Source organism: Bufo gargarizans, chromosome 5 (genome assembly GCF_014858855.1).
Source record: "Bufo gargarizans isolate SCDJY-AF-19 chromosome 5, ASM1485885v1, whole genome shotgun sequence".
NCBI classification, from domain to species: Eukaryota; Metazoa; Chordata; class Amphibia; order Anura; family Bufonidae; genus Bufo; species Bufo gargarizans.
Genome location: NC_058084.1, coordinates 186122986 through 186141264, shown reverse-complemented (window position 1 = coordinate 186141264; position 18279 = coordinate 186122986). Strand labels below are relative to the sequence as shown.

General features: G+C 41.6%; 1 protein-coding gene across 1 annotated transcript in view; it reads left to right on the top strand.

Moving 5' to 3' along the window:
- Nucleotides 1-18279, top strand: part of LARS2 (leucyl-tRNA synthetase 2, mitochondrial) — a 185240-nt gene that overhangs the window by 122374 nt on the left and 44587 nt on the right. The window contains exons 12-15 of the mRNA XM_044293661.1: nt 529-812; nt 1841-1939; nt 5807-5944; nt 17888-17991. Of these exons, the coding sequence (XP_044149596.1) occupies nt 529-812; nt 1841-1939; nt 5807-5944; nt 17888-17991 (625 nt within the window). The remainder of the gene's footprint in view (nt 1-528; nt 813-1840; nt 1940-5806; nt 5945-17887; nt 17992-18279) is intronic.

Genomic DNA, 18279 nt, shown 5'->3' with positions numbered 1-18279 from the left:
CTTTAGCTCCTATGTTTGCTGAAGCCAGCACCATCCTGGATCTTACTTACTTCACCCAGTTGAGGAACCTGGGTGAGATATACACCCCTACCAGGACTTTACCATATATTCTTCTGTTCACATTACCACAACTGTCACCATGAGTTAAACATAAGCTGTATAATAACAATATGATCGGCATGCGTCTTGTATGTAAATGATCCCGATTCTGGAAGTACCTCCCTAAAATGCAAGATCTTGTCATAAATAACACGATTCTGCAAATTAAAGAAAAAGAGTGAGTTTTGTCAAATTTGGTGGCTTACAAGTGTTGAAAGGAGCTGGCAAAAGCTGCATCTTGTTTACCAGCACGATTGGGAGCAAACAGCACACCATTAACATTGGGGCAAAGTTATTTGAACACATAGTGACTGCTTTTGATGTCAGTATCGAAATAAAATTCTAAGAAAATGTTAGGGCAATACCTTCATTAAATGTAGCCTTTGGCGATAGCTCCTCGTTTAGTTATTAACCTCTTGTAATGTTTAGTTTACAGGACTGCCAAGAAATTCTGCCTTCCACGCCATAACCAAGCAAGCTCAAGACGAAGGGATTGGAGGTCATCTGACCAGTTCCAAACTGAGAGATTGGCTGATATCAAGGCAGCGTTATTGGGGTACTCCTATACCCATTATCCACTGTTCATCCTGTGGCACAGTCCCTGTGCCTTATGATGACCTACCAGTTGTCTTGCCTACAGTGTCTAACTTCACAGGGAAGGGGTCATCTCCCTTATCAACAGTTTCAGACTGGATAAACTGCAAATGTCCAAGGTAATAACTACACTACTAGCAGAACCTTAAAGCGGATTTACACGACCCGATTGTCGGGCAATTTATAGGGACAAATATTCTTATGACCATTCATTCCTAATATTCTGCCAGTGTAAAGGTGCCGCAGATCACCCTATGAACAAGCAAAACACTTGTTCATCAAGTGAAACAGTCGTTCACGTGGACACCTCAATCATTGTTTCTGAACAGCAGATCGTACTGTGCAAACAGTCCAGTCTGCTACCCAGGAACAATTACTGTTCTTTGTATGAGGACGATCAATAGCTGTAGCCATCTCTTATCTTCATACTGTGGAGGTGATCACTGCATGTAGATTCAGGCAGGCAGTTGTCAGGAAGGAACGCTTGTTGTGTGCTTGACCGCTGCATGTAAATTCAGCATTAGACTAATGGAAACATGATAATCCCTTTTCATAAGGCGTAGTTCTCTGGTATTACTCTCATTATCAAGTTGTCACCACCAAGACTGGATGGCTATCATTGCTTCCGAATTGCTCAAAAAAGACTAATGTTATCACTGCATGAGGAATATGTGTGGGTTACTGAGTTAAGTTCTTACTTTTACAGCCAGCTTATTTATTTTAGCATACATCAAGTGGAGGCAGCCATGGATCAGATACTTTTACTTGCATGCATTTGAATGTACAAAGTGATAGGTATTTAAAAGTTTAGTAAAATTCATCCTAATTGCTCGTACATTTTCTAGACACTAATATGCAAACTGACTATTTAAAAGTAGATTCAGGTTATTTGTATACAAGATTCACGTCCAAATAGACAGGGCTTTGGAAGATTTGCCAAATCTGTATTTGTATCATTTGCCTTTCTGGAACCTGCATTGAATTGGGTTGGTATAAAACATTCAATAGTCAGATAAGCAAAAAAAATAGTATAAAACTGCTGATACAACAGTGTAAAAAGTTGTAAAGAGCTGAATCAAGAATAGCATAAAAATTCTTTAATAATGTACCAAGGTAACAAAGTTCATATATCCAACCTGTTTTTTAGGTGTGCCGGAGCAGCCATGAGAGAGACAGATACAATGGATACTTTTGTTGACTCTGCTTGGTATTATTTGAAATACACAGATCCTCAGAATTCTAAAAGGTATATTAACTGTCAGTGAATGGAAGCAGTCATCTACCTTGATGTTTTTTTCCCCAGAGTTATCGTCCAAGTTAATCGGAGACACATTAATACTACACTCCTCAACATAGAAATTGCAGTATCAAAAAGGAAAAGTCATGGAATTACAGTATCACATGATTGATAGACATGTTAATGATATGCAAACGATAGAAACAACATGTTCAAAACATCTCGATTTATCCAGTAATGAGTATGAGTACCATGTACAGATATACATGCACTTACATGTCTTGACATGCTATCAGTATGAAGCATTTTCTGCCACCCTGAATGCATTGGGGCATGCAAATCATCAAGATCCACTGCTGGCAGCTGACCAATGATGTCTTTAATGTGATTTGTGGGAAACAAGTCTGTAGATGCTGCAGGCCATACAGGCTGCTCACAGTAGCGTGAGCAACATGCCACCTGGCATTGCCCTGTTAAAAAACAGCTTCTGGGACACTTTGGTAAAATAGCTGTACCACTGGTTCCACGACCAAATCAATGTAACGCCGAGCTGGTAGTGTACCTGAAATGAAGACTAGAGGGTACCGGTGGGCATACATTATGTCATTTTACAACATATTCACAGGAATAGGACTGGTGTGATGTTCTCTTGTGAAGGCCTCTGCATGGTGTTGCCCACATGGTCTCCAGATCAATCTCTGGCTATCAATGCATCCAAAACAAATGTGGGACTCATCGTTAAAGAGGATAGACCACCATTCCATTGCTGTCTTGCTGTTCCCCATGATAGCCTTTGAATGTGGTGGTGTGAGGTCAATGGAACAACTATAGCTGGACATCTGGCTTGTAGCCCAATATCCTGGAAACTCTTTATGATGGTTTGTGTAGACGTCGTTTTCCGCCCTAGGCTTGGGATGTGATGTCCAGTTTAACTTGTAGTACAGAATGGATTGCTATGCTCCATTCTTCTAATCAGATCATCAATCAGCACCTCTTGCTGTCATTTCAGTTCATTGTTGTTCTCCCAACCATCTGGACACACAACATTTAACAGTGCTGAAATCTTAGCCTAGGCACATAGCCATCTACCAGAGTGATAAACCAAGGTCTCTCAGTTTGCAACAAGTAGCGATAACTGGCACATCGACGAACAGGATCCATCACACAATCATTCTACATAACTTGATCCGATTTTTGAGGTTTCATGTGGCTAAAAAACTTTGCTTTCAATCTGGCTTTTATGCCTCTCCCACGTCACACCTAGGTGCTTGAAGATGTGATCATCAGCCGATATTAGTGTCACCTGCTATTTCCCGATTTGCATAACCTTAGGGTGTGTCCTTCTTGGTGTTGCAATTTCAGTGTTGAGGAGTATATAACTACATCACATAGCTTGCTTGTTATCACTTATTTTCCTGCTCCTCCTTTATATTATGCTTTGTACAGAAGTCTTTGGTTGTTCCCTTGAAGCCATCAGCAAGTCGCTGTTGACTAATTGTTACTCTTAAGATGCTTTTACACGTGCCGTTTTGATGCAATTTGTTAAAAACTAGGAGTGGATTCCAAAAATGAGAAGTAAAATATGTCCCATAAAATTCATATTCCTTTACAGTACACTCCTGACACTTGGTTCAAAACCTAGTGAAGAGCAACCTTGTGGTACAGCCACACCAAGCGGGAAATTCTGCAGCCAACGTCTTGCAGTTTTTATTGTAGATTTCACCCTATGCATTGCAATGGGTAATATGCGCAATGGAAATTCGTAGCATGTTGGTTTGCATGTGGACATTAGTGAGTAGATGAGGTGTCTTATAATGTCATCCACTTTATTAGTATTGTAAGATGATGTGGATTTTCCACATGCAAATCTCCAGTATTTCCGTCCCCTGTAGACGTACCCATAAGGTCTGGGCTACACAGAGACTATTTATAGTTAAAATTAATCAGGTGCACCACAATCGCTCCACGTAGCCCAGACTTTAAATGAGTTTTCATGGGATGATATTTTTTTTTTTTTGTGGAAAGAGTATAAAATGGCAACATTGGACACTTCTGACCCAATACGTCACTCTGCTGAAAACTTGATCCGCCATTCCCTGACTGAAACCACCAATCATGCCTGTTGTCTATATGTAGACACTACCACTATCGTGATATTTTGGTTCCCACCTTTTTTGTTTAACATGCCGTAGCGATGAGAAGTTGTTCTACCCACTCGACCACAGCAGCCAATCACTGGCTTCAGGGCAGTGGTCTTGGTGTGCTGAGGCCAACGAATGGCTGCAGTGGTCACATGGATAAATGGCCTCTTCATCTCTGCAGTAAAGTGAGGGGACTGGAGCGGCAGTGTATTTATAAGGTGAGTATATGTGTTTTGTAATTTTACGGCATTTATTCCATTTAGTCAGTTTCTTTCTGGTCTCAAAAAACCCCTTTATTATAACTAAAAGCTTTAGTGGAGCATCATTATATCACACTGTTTAAAGATAAAATGTTCTGAATACGTCTTTACATTTTAGCTTCAGTTGTTGCTAATGGTTGTCACTCCATTTTTATTGTTCTGCTAAATCAAGGCTTCTATTACTGGTGTGACTAATTACATGTTGTAATTACACATTTTCTTCTGTCTAGGTAGCCAGGCGTATTACCTGAGCGTAGAAAGACAGAGAGTAGACCTGCACAGAGCTGCATAAAACAGCTGGGGCATAACTGTTAGGTCCCTTTCACACAAGCGAGTTTGCATAGCATCCAGACTGAATTCTGACCCGTTCATTTCAGTTTTCACGCATCATCTCTGCGTTCAGATTCTATATTGCCCGTTTTTCATGCAGCCCTGGCCCAATAGAAATGAATGGGGCTTGCGTGACAAACAGAAGGCATTCGGATGCAATGGGTTTTTCTCTGATGGTTGCTGGGAGATGTAGATAGTTATTCTTTATTTTTTGTTCTCGTCCATGAAAAACGCATGCAATCTGCATACAATGTTTTTTTTTTTTTTTTTTTTACTGATGATCTATCCTCTGCTTAGATCGTCAGTATCTGATCAGTTGGGCACCTGTCAATCAGCTGTTTGAGAAGGCACTGGCACTGGCAGTAGCATCCTTGCCTTCTGTCTGCTTGCCAAGCACAGCGCCGTACATTATATAGTGGCTGTGCCTGGTATTGCAGCTCAGACCCAGTGATGAAGCTAGAGAAGGCTGTGGTGCTACTACCAGTGCCACTGCCTTCTCACACAGCATATCGGTGGGGTTCCTGGATGACAGACCCCCACAGATCAGATACTGATGACCTATCTGGAGTCTAGGGCATCAGTAAAAACACTTCCTTTAAAGGGGTTATCTGGTTTCTGAAAGAAAATAAAAAGAAGCGCAAAGGTGCTTATAAAAAAGACCTCGTCTATGTCCTACCAATGTAATGCAAATGTACCGTCAGTCCCGACCAGTTTTGCTTACTAGTTGCCAGCATGTGACCAGAGCAGACAATCTGTGGCCAGCAGCGGTCATGTACTGGAATGGAGCAGTTTGCAAGAGTTGAGGATTTTTTCCCCCCGTATTTTAAATGCATTCCAGCCATTAATTCATGTTGGCTTGGCGGTCTTACAACCCCTTTAACGAGTAAGAGATTAATCACAGCCTATATAGACAGGTGTGCTTACCTTGTTTCAGCAATCAGTGTGGGTCTCAGCGTTCAGACCTCCACCAATCAAAGCTTTTGACATGTCACTATGACGTGTCAGAAATTTGGGATGTTAGATGCCCTTTAGGCGTGGGACAGATTTTTCGGGTGTCCAAACCATGAGTAGCGAGTTACTGGAATTGTGCTGTGTAGTGAAATTAATTTAAAATGTGTTTTTTGTTTTTGTTTTATATTTTTCAGGCCGTTTGACAAATCTTTAGCTGACTTCTGGATGCCGGTTGATCTGTACATTGGAGGAAAGGAGCACGCTGTGATGCACTTGTACTATGCCCGGTTTTTTAACCACTTCTGCCAGTCCCAGGGCATGGTGAAAAACAGGTTAAATATCATCTCTGGCCTATTCTTTCTGCACTTTCATCAAGCGCACGGATGATTGCATGTCAATTTTCCTCTTGATTGAAGTAGAGTAGCAGGAATATATGGAGCAGGGGAAACTCCTCAGACTATTGCACTTGTGTCTCTTGTACGCAGCTCATTTACATTTTCTTCCAGCTGTTTTGCATTAGCTGAAATTCCCAGTGATTCAAATCAGCATTAACATTTGTATTTTTTAGCATGAGAAATGAAGTCAGCAAAATGAATGACCTGTGATAACCCAATTTTTTGGTCAAAATCACGCGCAGCTTTCTCGCTAATATGGGGGGGGGGGGGGGATTTGCATTTTTTTGTGCCGAGAGGCTTTCTGTGAATTTTAATATGCTCTGATATTTGACGTTATGATATTAATTATTGTCAAGCATGCGTAGTTAATATTGATGAGGCAGTATTCAGTCTTCATCTGTTTTTGTACTGTTGCCTTGCTAAAGATAACGTAGTTTAATATATTTTAACAAAATTCTGATTGATATGTAGATAATAGATAGAAAGGTATGTTTTGAATGCTGCCAAATGTCTCTACTCAGTGCTAAATATGCCTTGAGCTGTTGCCCAGAGTATTGCGAGGCCGACTGGTTGGTAGGGGCGCGCTGCCTGGTGACCCCATGTAAAATGGTTTGGCCCTATTTTAGAAATGGCAAAATACCATCCAGACTGATACATTGTAGCAAACCAGCAGAGAGGTTTGTGCAGATACTGATGTGTGTAGTTCACATAGCAGTGCCTAGACTGGACACCGTTGTATCCACTTGTCACCTGAGAGGAGGACAATGTATGGGTCACTGACAGCAAGTTAATATGTGGAAAACAGTGAGGGACTGAAACACTAAGTGTTATTAGAAAGTTGTAAAATGTATATAATGGCTAAGCCACCTCCTCAGGCAGAGAGTTCCATAGTCTCACTGCTCTTACCGTAAAGAACCCTTTTCTATGTTTGTGTACAAACCTTCTTTCCTCCAGACGCAGAGGATGTCCCCTCGTCACAGTCCTGGGGATAAACAGATGATGGGAGAGATCTCTGTACTGACCCCTGATATATTTATACATATTAATTAGATCTCCTCTCAGTCGTCTTTTTTTCTAAAGTGAATAACCCTAATTTTGATAATCTTTCAGGGTACTGTAGTTGCCCCATTCCAGTTATTACTTTAGTTGCCCTCCTCTGAACCCTCTCCAGCTCTGCTATGTCTGCCTTGTTCACAGGAGCCCAGAACTGTACACAGTACTCCATGTGTGGTCTGACTAGTGATTTGTAAAGTGGTAGGACTATGTTCTCATCACGGGCATCTATGCAATCCATTATCTTATTGGCTTTGGCAACAACTCCTAAAGATGTGAAAACATGGTTGTAATCCTCTCATGACCCAGGGGTCTTTCGTTAAGGCCAGAAAAATGTCACCTTTATTCTCCTCTAATTCTATGTTCTTAGATATTAGTAAATTTTTGTTCGGTAGGGTCCCACCTCTAGGACCCTGATCTATCAGTAGTTGACTGTTTAAACTCCCATAGACATCTGAAGAGAGAATACATGCACAGCAACTTCTTTACTAAAATTCTGCTTTATGGGTTGGTTCCCCCTATAATATTTGCATGGCGTATCCTGTGGCTTAGAGGGATTTTGCCAAGTTTGTAAGCTATCCACAGAATAAGGGATGACTAGCGGATTGCTGGGGCTCCGTCCATTCCCTCTTTTTGATGCAGTGTTAGATTGTGCATGCGCACTGATGCTCCATTCATTCTCTATGGGAGCGCCAGAGATAGTCAAGTGCTGTACATGTATCTCCTGCACTCCCATATAGGATGAATAGAGCGGCAGTGGGCATGCACGACCTGCCGCTCTATTAGAATGGGGGGAAAGGGACCCCCATTCTCGGAAACGGTGGGGGTCGCAGCTGTCAGCCCCCAAGCGATCAGCTAGTCATCCCCTATGCTGTGAATAGGGAATAACTTCATAACTTACCACAACCCCTTTAAATTATATATACAGAGGGCACAATACCGGATAGCAGTTTTCTGCAGGATGCTGCTCATTGCCAGGATTTACTAGGATTTAGGATTTTAGAAGATACTATAGAAAAATAAAGATAGTATTAATGATGAGGCACAAGCTTCGTCATAAATTAGACGCCTCCTCCTGCAGTCTTGTGCACCTAAACAGAAATCAACGACAGCTCAGTGCATCCGTAGATTTCTGACTTCACTTGCGCCAGAAAATTGGCGCAAATTAAGATAAATTTGTTGGAGCAGCTGGCCACGCCCCCTTCCTGCTCCTACCACCCCCCTAAAAGGAAAGTTGTGAGGACAGCGTAAATCCAGAAGGTGTGCTTAAATTTTTTTTTTTAAGTGAAAAGGCACAAATAAAAATTCTCAAACTCATAGTTTGCGACTTTTTCATGACATTTTTCAGTCGCAAGGGAGATGATAAATCTTCCCTGTAGAATGTATAGTCCAGTGTACTTTTTTGGGGGGCTGTGTCACGGAATTTGCTGAAAAAACAGTTTTGTCACACAAGTGAAACTGCTGTTTAGCCTAAATATTTTCCCTCTGGTGTTCTCGCACTTCACAAATTCCTTGAGGCTGACGTTTTCATCTGAATTCTATGAAGACAAGTGCTAATGATATTCTTCTCTCCCAGCTGATATATTTTATGCGCATCTTTAATATTTGTTTAATCTGGAATATATTATAAAAAGAAATGAAGTCAACACAAAACAAAGTGCTTTATCCGTGAATTAATATTGATGACCTATCCTCAATATCAGATCAACCAGGAACACCGCCGATCAGCTGTTAGAAGAGACCTCTTCCCAAGCCATGTGACATCACTGTACATCGGTCACATGACCTAGTTGCTGCTCAGCCCCACTGACTTGAATGGAGCTGAGCTGCAACTAGGTCATGTGACCGATGTAGCTGGGGTGCCAGGACTTGGATCCCTTCCGATGTGATATTGATGACCGATCTTGTGGATATTATTTCCTGGATAACCCCTTTAATGTATTCAAAGTACCTACTAAATTGCCATTTTTGGGGTAGGTTTGCCTAATGTTACCCATGCCTTAGATGGCATCATTCAGAACTGATGGGGAATGAGGAAATTCGTGATCACTGTGCACTCATTATCTGCATTACATGCAGCGGTGATCGGCCGTGAATGATCGTTTCTATGATTCTTCATCCCTGTACAGATTCCTCGTTTGTTGCCAGCAAACACAAGCCGATGTGCTGGCCACAGAAAATAATTTTTCTTGCCACGTGAGAGATGTGATCCCCCGACAAACAAGCTTGTCTGTTGGGTGATCCGAGTCACTTTCTCATGAGGCATTTGTCAAGTGTTTGAAAGAACAATCGTTCCTGATAAGTATCCATATCCTTTGCCCATGTAAAAGGGCCCTTAACCCCTTCAAGACCAAGCCAGTTTTTACCTTCAGGACCAAGCCACATTTTTCAAATCTGACATGTTTCACCTTATGTGGTAATAACTTTGGAACACTTTTACTTATCCAAGCCATTCTGAGATTATTTTCTCGTGACACATTGTACTTCATGTTTTTGATAAATTCAAGTCAATATATTTTCTAAATTTGAATTTCTCTGATTTTCTGACAGATACTGGTACCTCACAAAATAGTTATTACTTTACATTCCCCATATGTCTACGTTAGAAGGCTTAGAAGTTTAGAAGCAAATTTAAAAATGGTTCAGAACATTTCCAAAACCCACTTTTTTAAGGACCAGTTCAGTTATAAAGTCACTTTGTGGAACTCATAGTAGAAACCACCCATAAATGACCCAATTTTCAAGACTACACCCCTCAAGTTATTCAAAACTGATTTTACAAACTTTGTTAACCTTTAAGTGTTCCTCCAGAATTAAAGGAAAGTGGAGATTTTACTTTTTGTGCAGATTTTTCCATTTTGATCCATTTTTCCTGCAACCCAGCGTGGGTCAACAGCAAAATAAACCTCAATATTCGTTTCCCTGATTCTTAAGTTTACAGAAACACCCAATGTATATGATCATAAAATGCTATATGGGCACACAGCGGGGCTCAGAATGGGAGGAACACTGTATGGCTTTTGTAAGGCTGATTTTGCTGGAATAATCTTCAGGTACCATGTTGCATTTGAAGACACACTGACAGAGGCGTAGCAATAGGAGGTGCAGAGGTAGCAGTCGCTACCGGGCCCAGGAGTCTGAGGGGGCCCAAAGACCTTTGTGCCGCACAAGAAGCTACCAATATTATAGAAAGTACATGCTGGTCAAGTTACACCTCTGGCTGGAGGGAAGGGGTTAGGTCAAGAATTTGGCAAGGGGGGGTGCCTTTTCAATTTTTGCCTCAGACAGCATGAAGGCTAAGTGCTTGCCTGCCCCTGGCCATAACGCACTGAGGGAAAGGGGGCCCAAGGTGAACTTTTGCCCCAGGGCCCATTAGTGTTTAGCTACGCCCCTGCACACCCAAAAGTGACCCCTTATGGAAAATACACCCCCCCAAGGAATTTTTCAAGGCGTGCACTGAGCACTTTGGCCCAATAGCCGTTTCATAGAATTTAGAAACACTTGGCAGTGGAAATGAAAAATGTCATATTTTACAAGAATATCTCGCTTTAGGCCCAAATTTTTAATTTTAACAAGGGGTATCAGGATAAAATGTACCCCATAATCTGTTACCCATTTTCTCCTAAATACGGCAACACCCCATATGTGGTTGTAAAGTGCTATATGGGCACACAGCAGGGCTCAGAATGGGAGGAACACACTGTGGTTTTTGGAAGGCAGATTTTGCTGGAATAATTTTCAGACACCATGTCGCATTTGAAGACACACTGAGGCACCCCAACGGTGAAAAAAAAAAAAAGTGACTGCATTATGGAAAAAACACCCCGAAGGAATTTTTCAAGGGGTGCACTGAGTACTTTGGCCCAATAGCTGTTTCATAGAATTTAGAAACACTTGGCAGTAAAAATAAAAAATTTCATATTTTACAAGTATATCTCGCTTTAGGCCCAAATTTTTCATTTTAACAAGGGGTATCGGGAGAAAATGCACCCCATAATCTGGTACACATTTTCTCCTAAATACAGCAACACCCCATATGTGGTTGTAAAGTGTTGTATGAGCACACAGCAGGGCTCAGAATGTGAGGAACACTGTGTGGCTTTTAGAGGGCAGATTTTGCTGGAATAATTTTCAAGCACCATGTCGCAATGAAGCTCTAGGGGTGCCAGAACATAAAAGGAAATGGAAGAAATGCCTCATTTAATAAAATGGCACCCTTCAATGTATTCATCTAGGTGTATAATGGGAATTTTAAAGTTTTTTTTTTTTTTAGGGGGGGCTATTATTGGATTGCCAAATGGAAAAATGCTAAGCTGAAAATGTCTTCCCATGGATTAATTAAGAAATGAATGTAAAAATCTTAATGGATATATCAGTGGAGGTGTGATAAAATTGAAATCACTCTCCAGTGCAGAGGCCTGGTTTAGAGGGGCAGGTCTGACAGTAGTGAGTGGTGTCTTTCCTAATCCCTCTAACCGAGCAAACTCGACACCTTTTTTGGGGTCGCCTTTTTTTTTCTGTGGGGGAAAGTACTCCAGGGATATGCTGCCCATGTATTATTCTTGAGACCCCAGAAGCACTGCTGACTGAAATACTGGCCGCTCCTTCCTGAATGCCAAAAATCTATTTTTTATTACTTGTTCCTGAAATTCCAAGAAGGTCCTTCCATGCCCAGCTGTTCTATTGATGACAAAGGCATTATATAGTGATACTTGGGTTAGGTATATAGCTAATTTTTTGTACCGCACCCTAGATTTTCTTAAGGCACTGTAGGGCTGTAGTACCCGGTCTCAAAGATCCACTCCGCCCATGAACTGGTTATAACCCTGGATACACACAGGCTTGGTGTTCTTCTCTGTGGTTCCTCGCACTGGGACTGGGGTGGATTGATTTGCATGGCTGGTAGTTAACACAAGAACATCCCATTTGTCCTTGTATTTTTGCAACATCAAATTTTCAGAGCAAACAGCCCTGCTTTCCCCACGGCGCACTGTCTGGTCTATAAAGGATTTAGGGAGCCCTTTTTTATTTCGTCTAATTGTGCCACATGTGCCTATGCCTCTGGCTGCAAGGCACTTCATGAGAGGGCACTATTGTATAAGTTGTCCAAATATAGATAGTATCTGTGGTCCAGCAACTTCACACCATACCTAACCCTTTTATTGCGCAGGTACTGGTGGAAATGTAATCGGCCTTTGAAGTGGACCAATGATTCATCCACTGAAAGGCATTTTTGGGGGTATATACTTGACCAATTTTGGAATTGTAGTGGTTAACCACTGGCCTAATTTTAAAGAGTCTGTCATAACTGGGGTCGCTTGGGGGTGGGCATTCATTATTATTGCTGAAGTATAGAAATCTTAGAATAGCTTGGAAATGGGCACGGGGCATGGCAAGACAGTAAAGAGGGGTGTGATAAAGAATATCTTTGTTCGAATACGAACGTATATATATATATTTTTTATAATGCCCATGCTTAGGAGAAGCCCCCAAACTTTTGCATTTCAGTCGTGTTATTAGGGGTCCATTTGTGGAGCCTTGCCATATAACTGTCTGGATTGGAGGCAATAAATATATATATTAGTTTTTTCCACCATCAAGTTAATTAGGTGATCAGTGAAGAATAATTGGAAAAAATTAAGATCACTGAAACCTGTGGTATCTACATTGATGCCTAGAGTGGCTGTAAATTTAGACACCAGTGGCACATAGTTATCTGTGGGGATCCATGAAGAGTCACTTGTACGGGGCTGCGCAATACTCCTAGGACGCCTACGAGGGGGTTCATCATTAAATGATTCAATTGAGAAAGGTGAAACTAAAAATGTCACTTCATCTCCACTGTTGGAGTCAGTGTCCTCAAAAAGCACAGCATATGCCTCTTCAGCAGTGAAAAGCTGTTTAGTTATTTTAAACTGTAAACTAACATAGATTTTTATTTGTCATTTTTTTTTTCTTTTTGAAATCTTTTTTGTTTTGTTTAATAGAACAGCGAACTAAAATCCTGTATATCCTTTAGTATAAAAACTCCTTGAGTACTTGGCAGTTATTGACAGGTGTCACAGGTAGCACAGATGGCTGGCGATGAGCCTCAGGAGGCTGAACATGATATACAGGGGTCTAGTATGGGGCACAGAGTAGTGCCAGTATCCTTATTGGGGCAGAAAAGGGGTTAGTTAATGTATTATTTTACAGGTATAGGTGGCACAAATCCACATGGGGCATAGGAGACTCATATTTTACAGAATGGTGCCACTCAAGCACAGGACACGAATATGTACACGCAGGAGGATGGCACACATAGTGACCGGCAGAGGTCGCACTACATTTTTTCAGGAAGAGTAAAAATACTCCTCTTACCATTTTTGAGGAGTATTTTTAGCCAAGGAGGAGTACGAAATTTGCAGCAATTTAGATACATAATACATAGGCCTGCACTTGCTCACATCTGCGTTGGAGGCGCCGTTCAGGACCTCAGTTGCAGATTCTGTCAAAAAGATCAGACAAAAAAATTCTTGTAGGACTTTGATAAAAAGACAAGATCCTGAACAAAAACTGAACAGACTCCATTATAGTCGATGGAGTCTGCTCAGCTCTGTTCCTGTCAGTTAGGTGCCCGATCTAGCAGTTCCGTTATTTTCGTTGGTCTGTTCATTGAACGGAGCACAACAATGGAGATTATATAGGTGTAAATGTGCCCTCCCATCAGTTTCTCCAACATACAGTCCCATGTAAATAACCACCCCCTTCCACCAGCTTCTCCAACAGACAGTCCCATGTAAATAACGACCCCTCCTGTCAGTTTCTCCAACATACAGTCTCATATGAATAACATTGCTCCCCCCCTCCAGCATAGGGTTACTAAGCCCCTGGGAGGGATCTGGAGTGAATGCACAGCAGGTTATGATAGCCAAGTAATAAATTACAGGGAGTATCCGCCATATTGGGCTGCACTTGGCTATAATAACCTGCTGTGCATTGACGCTGGACCCTATGCCGGCCGACTTATTAGAAGTCTGTGGGTGCCCTAATAACACTCTGTACAGCCCAGTGGTTGCATGGAGTGGTAATAAGCCACATGTGTGTGTGTGTGTATATATATATATATATGTACAAGGACTTCTTCTTTTGGATTCTGTACGTTTTAGGCCTCATGCACACGGTCGTCCTGTGCATTGTGGACAGCAATTTGCAGTCCCCAATGCACAGGAAACATCCGTGCGGATTCTGCAAACGGATCCAGACCCATTCAATTTGACGGTGTCTTGACGGATGGACAGGCTGGAGTGACAGGTGTCTTGACGGACAGGTGTCTTGACAGGCTGGAATGACAGGTGTCTTGACGGACAGACAGGCTGGATTGACAGTTGTCTTGAAGGACGGACAGGCTGGATTGACAGTTGTCTTGAAGGACGGACAGGCTGGAGTGACAGGTGTCTTGATGGACAGACCGGCTGGAGTGACAAGTGTCTTGACGGATGGAGAGTTTGGAGTGACAGGTGTCTAGATGGAAGGACAAGTGGAAGTGACAGGTGTCTTGACGGACAGACAGGCTGGAGTGACAGGTGTCTGGATGGGGTGATGATGACAGGACTGATCTGTCACTGACTGGGGCAAATCAGGCACAGAAGAGTGGCAAATCGGCACTGAAAGGGTAATTATGTGTGAGGCAGGGGATGAGGCACAGAACTGATCCGTGTCACTGATTGGGGCACAGAAGAGCAGCGTGTTGGCACTGAAGGGGTTAATACTCTGTGTTGTGTGGATTTTGACAGTAAACTCCTTCTCTGACAGGAATTGGGACGATCAGAGAAGGAGAGTACACATAGTTCCTGCCTAAACAGCGTCAATGCACTATGATTGGTCTGTCTGTAGTAATCGCCGGCCAGTGAGCGCTGTGATTCGTTCCCGCTGGTGTCACTGGTTGCCTAGCAACCCCCATGTTCCAGCTTTACTAAACTGTCAGCGCATCGCTCCGTGCGGTGACAGTGTAACCGCATCACGTACATGCGTGTGGGAATGCGGTAAGGCACCACATTCCCCCACGTACATGTATGTGATATTGCGGGAAGGGGTTAAGGTGAAAAATGCCACGGTCCTTAGGGTGTTAAAAGAAAAAAATGGCGGCATTTCAATAGGTGAGGGTAAACAGAAAAATAAAACGTAACACTATTAGGCCGAATGCACACATTGCACATTGGTTGCTATGACGCCGTGCGCTTCATGCCGCCGCTGATGTACAGTAATACACTATACGAGTGTATTACTGTACAGCAGCGGCGGCATGAAGCGCACGGCGTCATAGCAACCAATGACGCTGTGCGCTCTTGCTCTGAACAGGAATCCAGCCCACATACCACGGACCGCTCTCGGCCGCGGAACACGGCCGTGTGCATTCGGCCTTATACTTCGATTTTTGTGACATTTATTCACATGTCCACAGATAATATCACCAGCTCCGAGGTGTAAACAATGAAGATTTCTACTGAATGAAGGTGAAGACTGTGACTACAAATAATCTGATTACTCCCACTAGTGGATAACAACTGACCGCGAGTCTCACTCCGGCTCTGTGGCCGTAATCTCAGTACAAAGCTCTTAGCTTACATGTATCAGTGAGGAAAAATTGCTACTCACTTTTATGAAGTGCTTTCACTTTCAGTCCCTAGGGTACTTTCACACTAGCGTTTTTATTTTCCAGCACTGAGTTCCGTCACAGGAGCTCAATACCGGAAAAAAAAACGATCAGTTGCATTCTGAATGGTGAACGATCCGTTCAGTATACATCAGGATGCATCAGTTCAGTCCCTCTTACGTTTTTTGGCCGGAGAAAATACCGCAGCATGCTGCAGTTTTCTCTCCGGCCAAAAATACTGAACACTTGCCGGAATGCCAGATCCGGACTTAATTTACATTGAAGTGTATTACTGCCTGATACCGGCATTAAGTGTTCTGGCAAAACGGATCCGGCTTTCTGGTCTGCGCATGCCCTTTAACAATGTTTTTTCTGGGTGACACTAGTTTGCGTCCGGATTGCTGGATGGAACTGCCTGCCGGAATCCTTTTAACTCATTCCATATGTGTTTTACTTTCGCTACAGTGTTGCAGTAGCGTAGTCTCCTCATTTTTATTTTTACTTTCTTTCTTTCTTATCCACATCCTCCATAAATCTTTTAATGCTTGATCTATGCTCATTAAGCCTTAGGGCTCATGCACACGACCGTATGCCCTCCGAGACATACGGTCCGTGAGTGGACCATATGTCCTGGAGCGGCATACATAGTGCGAACGGGAGCACAAAGCATCATAGGTTCCTATGATACTGTGCTCATCGGGCTGCCCGCGGGACTTTTGTCCTGCACTTATATGATCATGTGCACGAGCCCATATTCGGATTTCTCTTTTTGTCTGTCCTATGTACCACATGCTGCAATGACATCTAATGCCATAAATGACATTTTTTGTCAAACATGTAGCATAATGATACATAGGTATATCGTATCCTTTTCTAGGATGATTTATTGTATTTCCTTTTATGATCTGATTGCCATTCATACAGGATAAACATGGAAATGTTCCCTTTTTACTTGTGGCTAAAAAAGTCTGTCGATCTTTCTTTTGTATTTTTATGTCACCTTTGATTAATCTATAACCTATTGATTTCCCTTTTCTATATGAATTATTTTTTTTTTTTTAAAGAGTATTCCATATTTTTTATCATGTTTTAGTAAATACCAATATTTATTAATAGTTTTTTTAATCAAATATTATGACTGTTATAGGTTCCTATATACATTGGGTGATCATTAGTTTTTTTAATTTTTTTAATCAGAAGGGAATCTCTGGGAATTTTGTCTACTTCTTTTTCTATATTACTAATAATTTTTTTCAGATATCCCCGATCTAGGAATTTTTTAATGACAACATTTTTCTGCTTCTCATAATCATGATTTGTTTGAGTTATCCGTTTTGTACGAATTAAATGACTTTTAGGTAAACTTTTAAAGATATGTGGAGCATGATGACTTGGATATAATAATAAATTATTCTGATCCGTGGGTTTAGCGTATAGTACAGTATCGAACCCTCCTTTGTCATTTTTCATAACTTCTACGTCCAAGAATTTAAAAATCCTTGAATAATATTGCAACTGAAATTTGATAGTTTAATGGAATGAATTCAAATATTCGATAAATGTTTTCAGTGATTCTTCAGTATCTTTCCAGAGTAGGAAAATATCATCCACATAGCGAAACCATGTGGACGTATGATGTAATTTTCCCGGTCCGAAGATTAATTTTTCTTCATATACAGCCATGAAAATATTTGCGAAACTTGGGGCTGAGGAGGACCCAATTTATGCAGCCACAGTACTGACGACTGTCAGGAAATCTGTTATCAATCAAGCTCATTCACAGAGGGATTACTATTAGAACTTAACCTTTAAAAACTCCAATTAAAATAACGGTAACACCATTACATCTTCACTGTAACACAAACATATAAGCAGAATATTAGAAAAGGGGGAATTATTAATTTTAATGACATTATTAAAGATTAGGTTTTAATGGTAATCCCTCTGTGAATGAGATATAGCTGTCCGTGATAACACCATCCACTGGGGACCTAAGCATACAAATAGCTGCTCAGCTCCTTCTGCTCTATGACATGCTGCCAGCACCCCGCCCTGCATTTTCACAGGTGACAGTTTTGATTGTGGTTACAGTATGCTGCCTGCCTGTTTTCAGTGTAGTCGGTGATAGTATATCAGTATGGCACATAGCCGCTTATGCTGCCCTAATTGTTTCTCTTTTCTCTGTTTTTAAGGGAACCGTTCCAAAATCTTTTAGTGCAAGGCCTCATTAAAGGACAGACATTTAGGCTTGCATCAACTGGGAGATACTTAGCTCGAGATGAGGTGGACGTAAGTGGTAAGCAGTGCATTTATTTTATATTATGTACTAAGAATCAATACATAAAACAAATGTTTTATTTCAGTGCACAAAATTTACACAGTAGCCTTTTATATGAAAAGTTATAACACAATAGACATTTATCAGCATTTGCAGTCATATATCACATAGATTACATGCATTATATAGAAGGCAATTGCCGCAGAACACCCATACGGGTTTGCCTGATAGCATGGAATAATTAGCTTGAGGCTAGGGTTACACGGGACGTATTTTGTAAAGACAGTCAATGGTGTTGCACTGTGA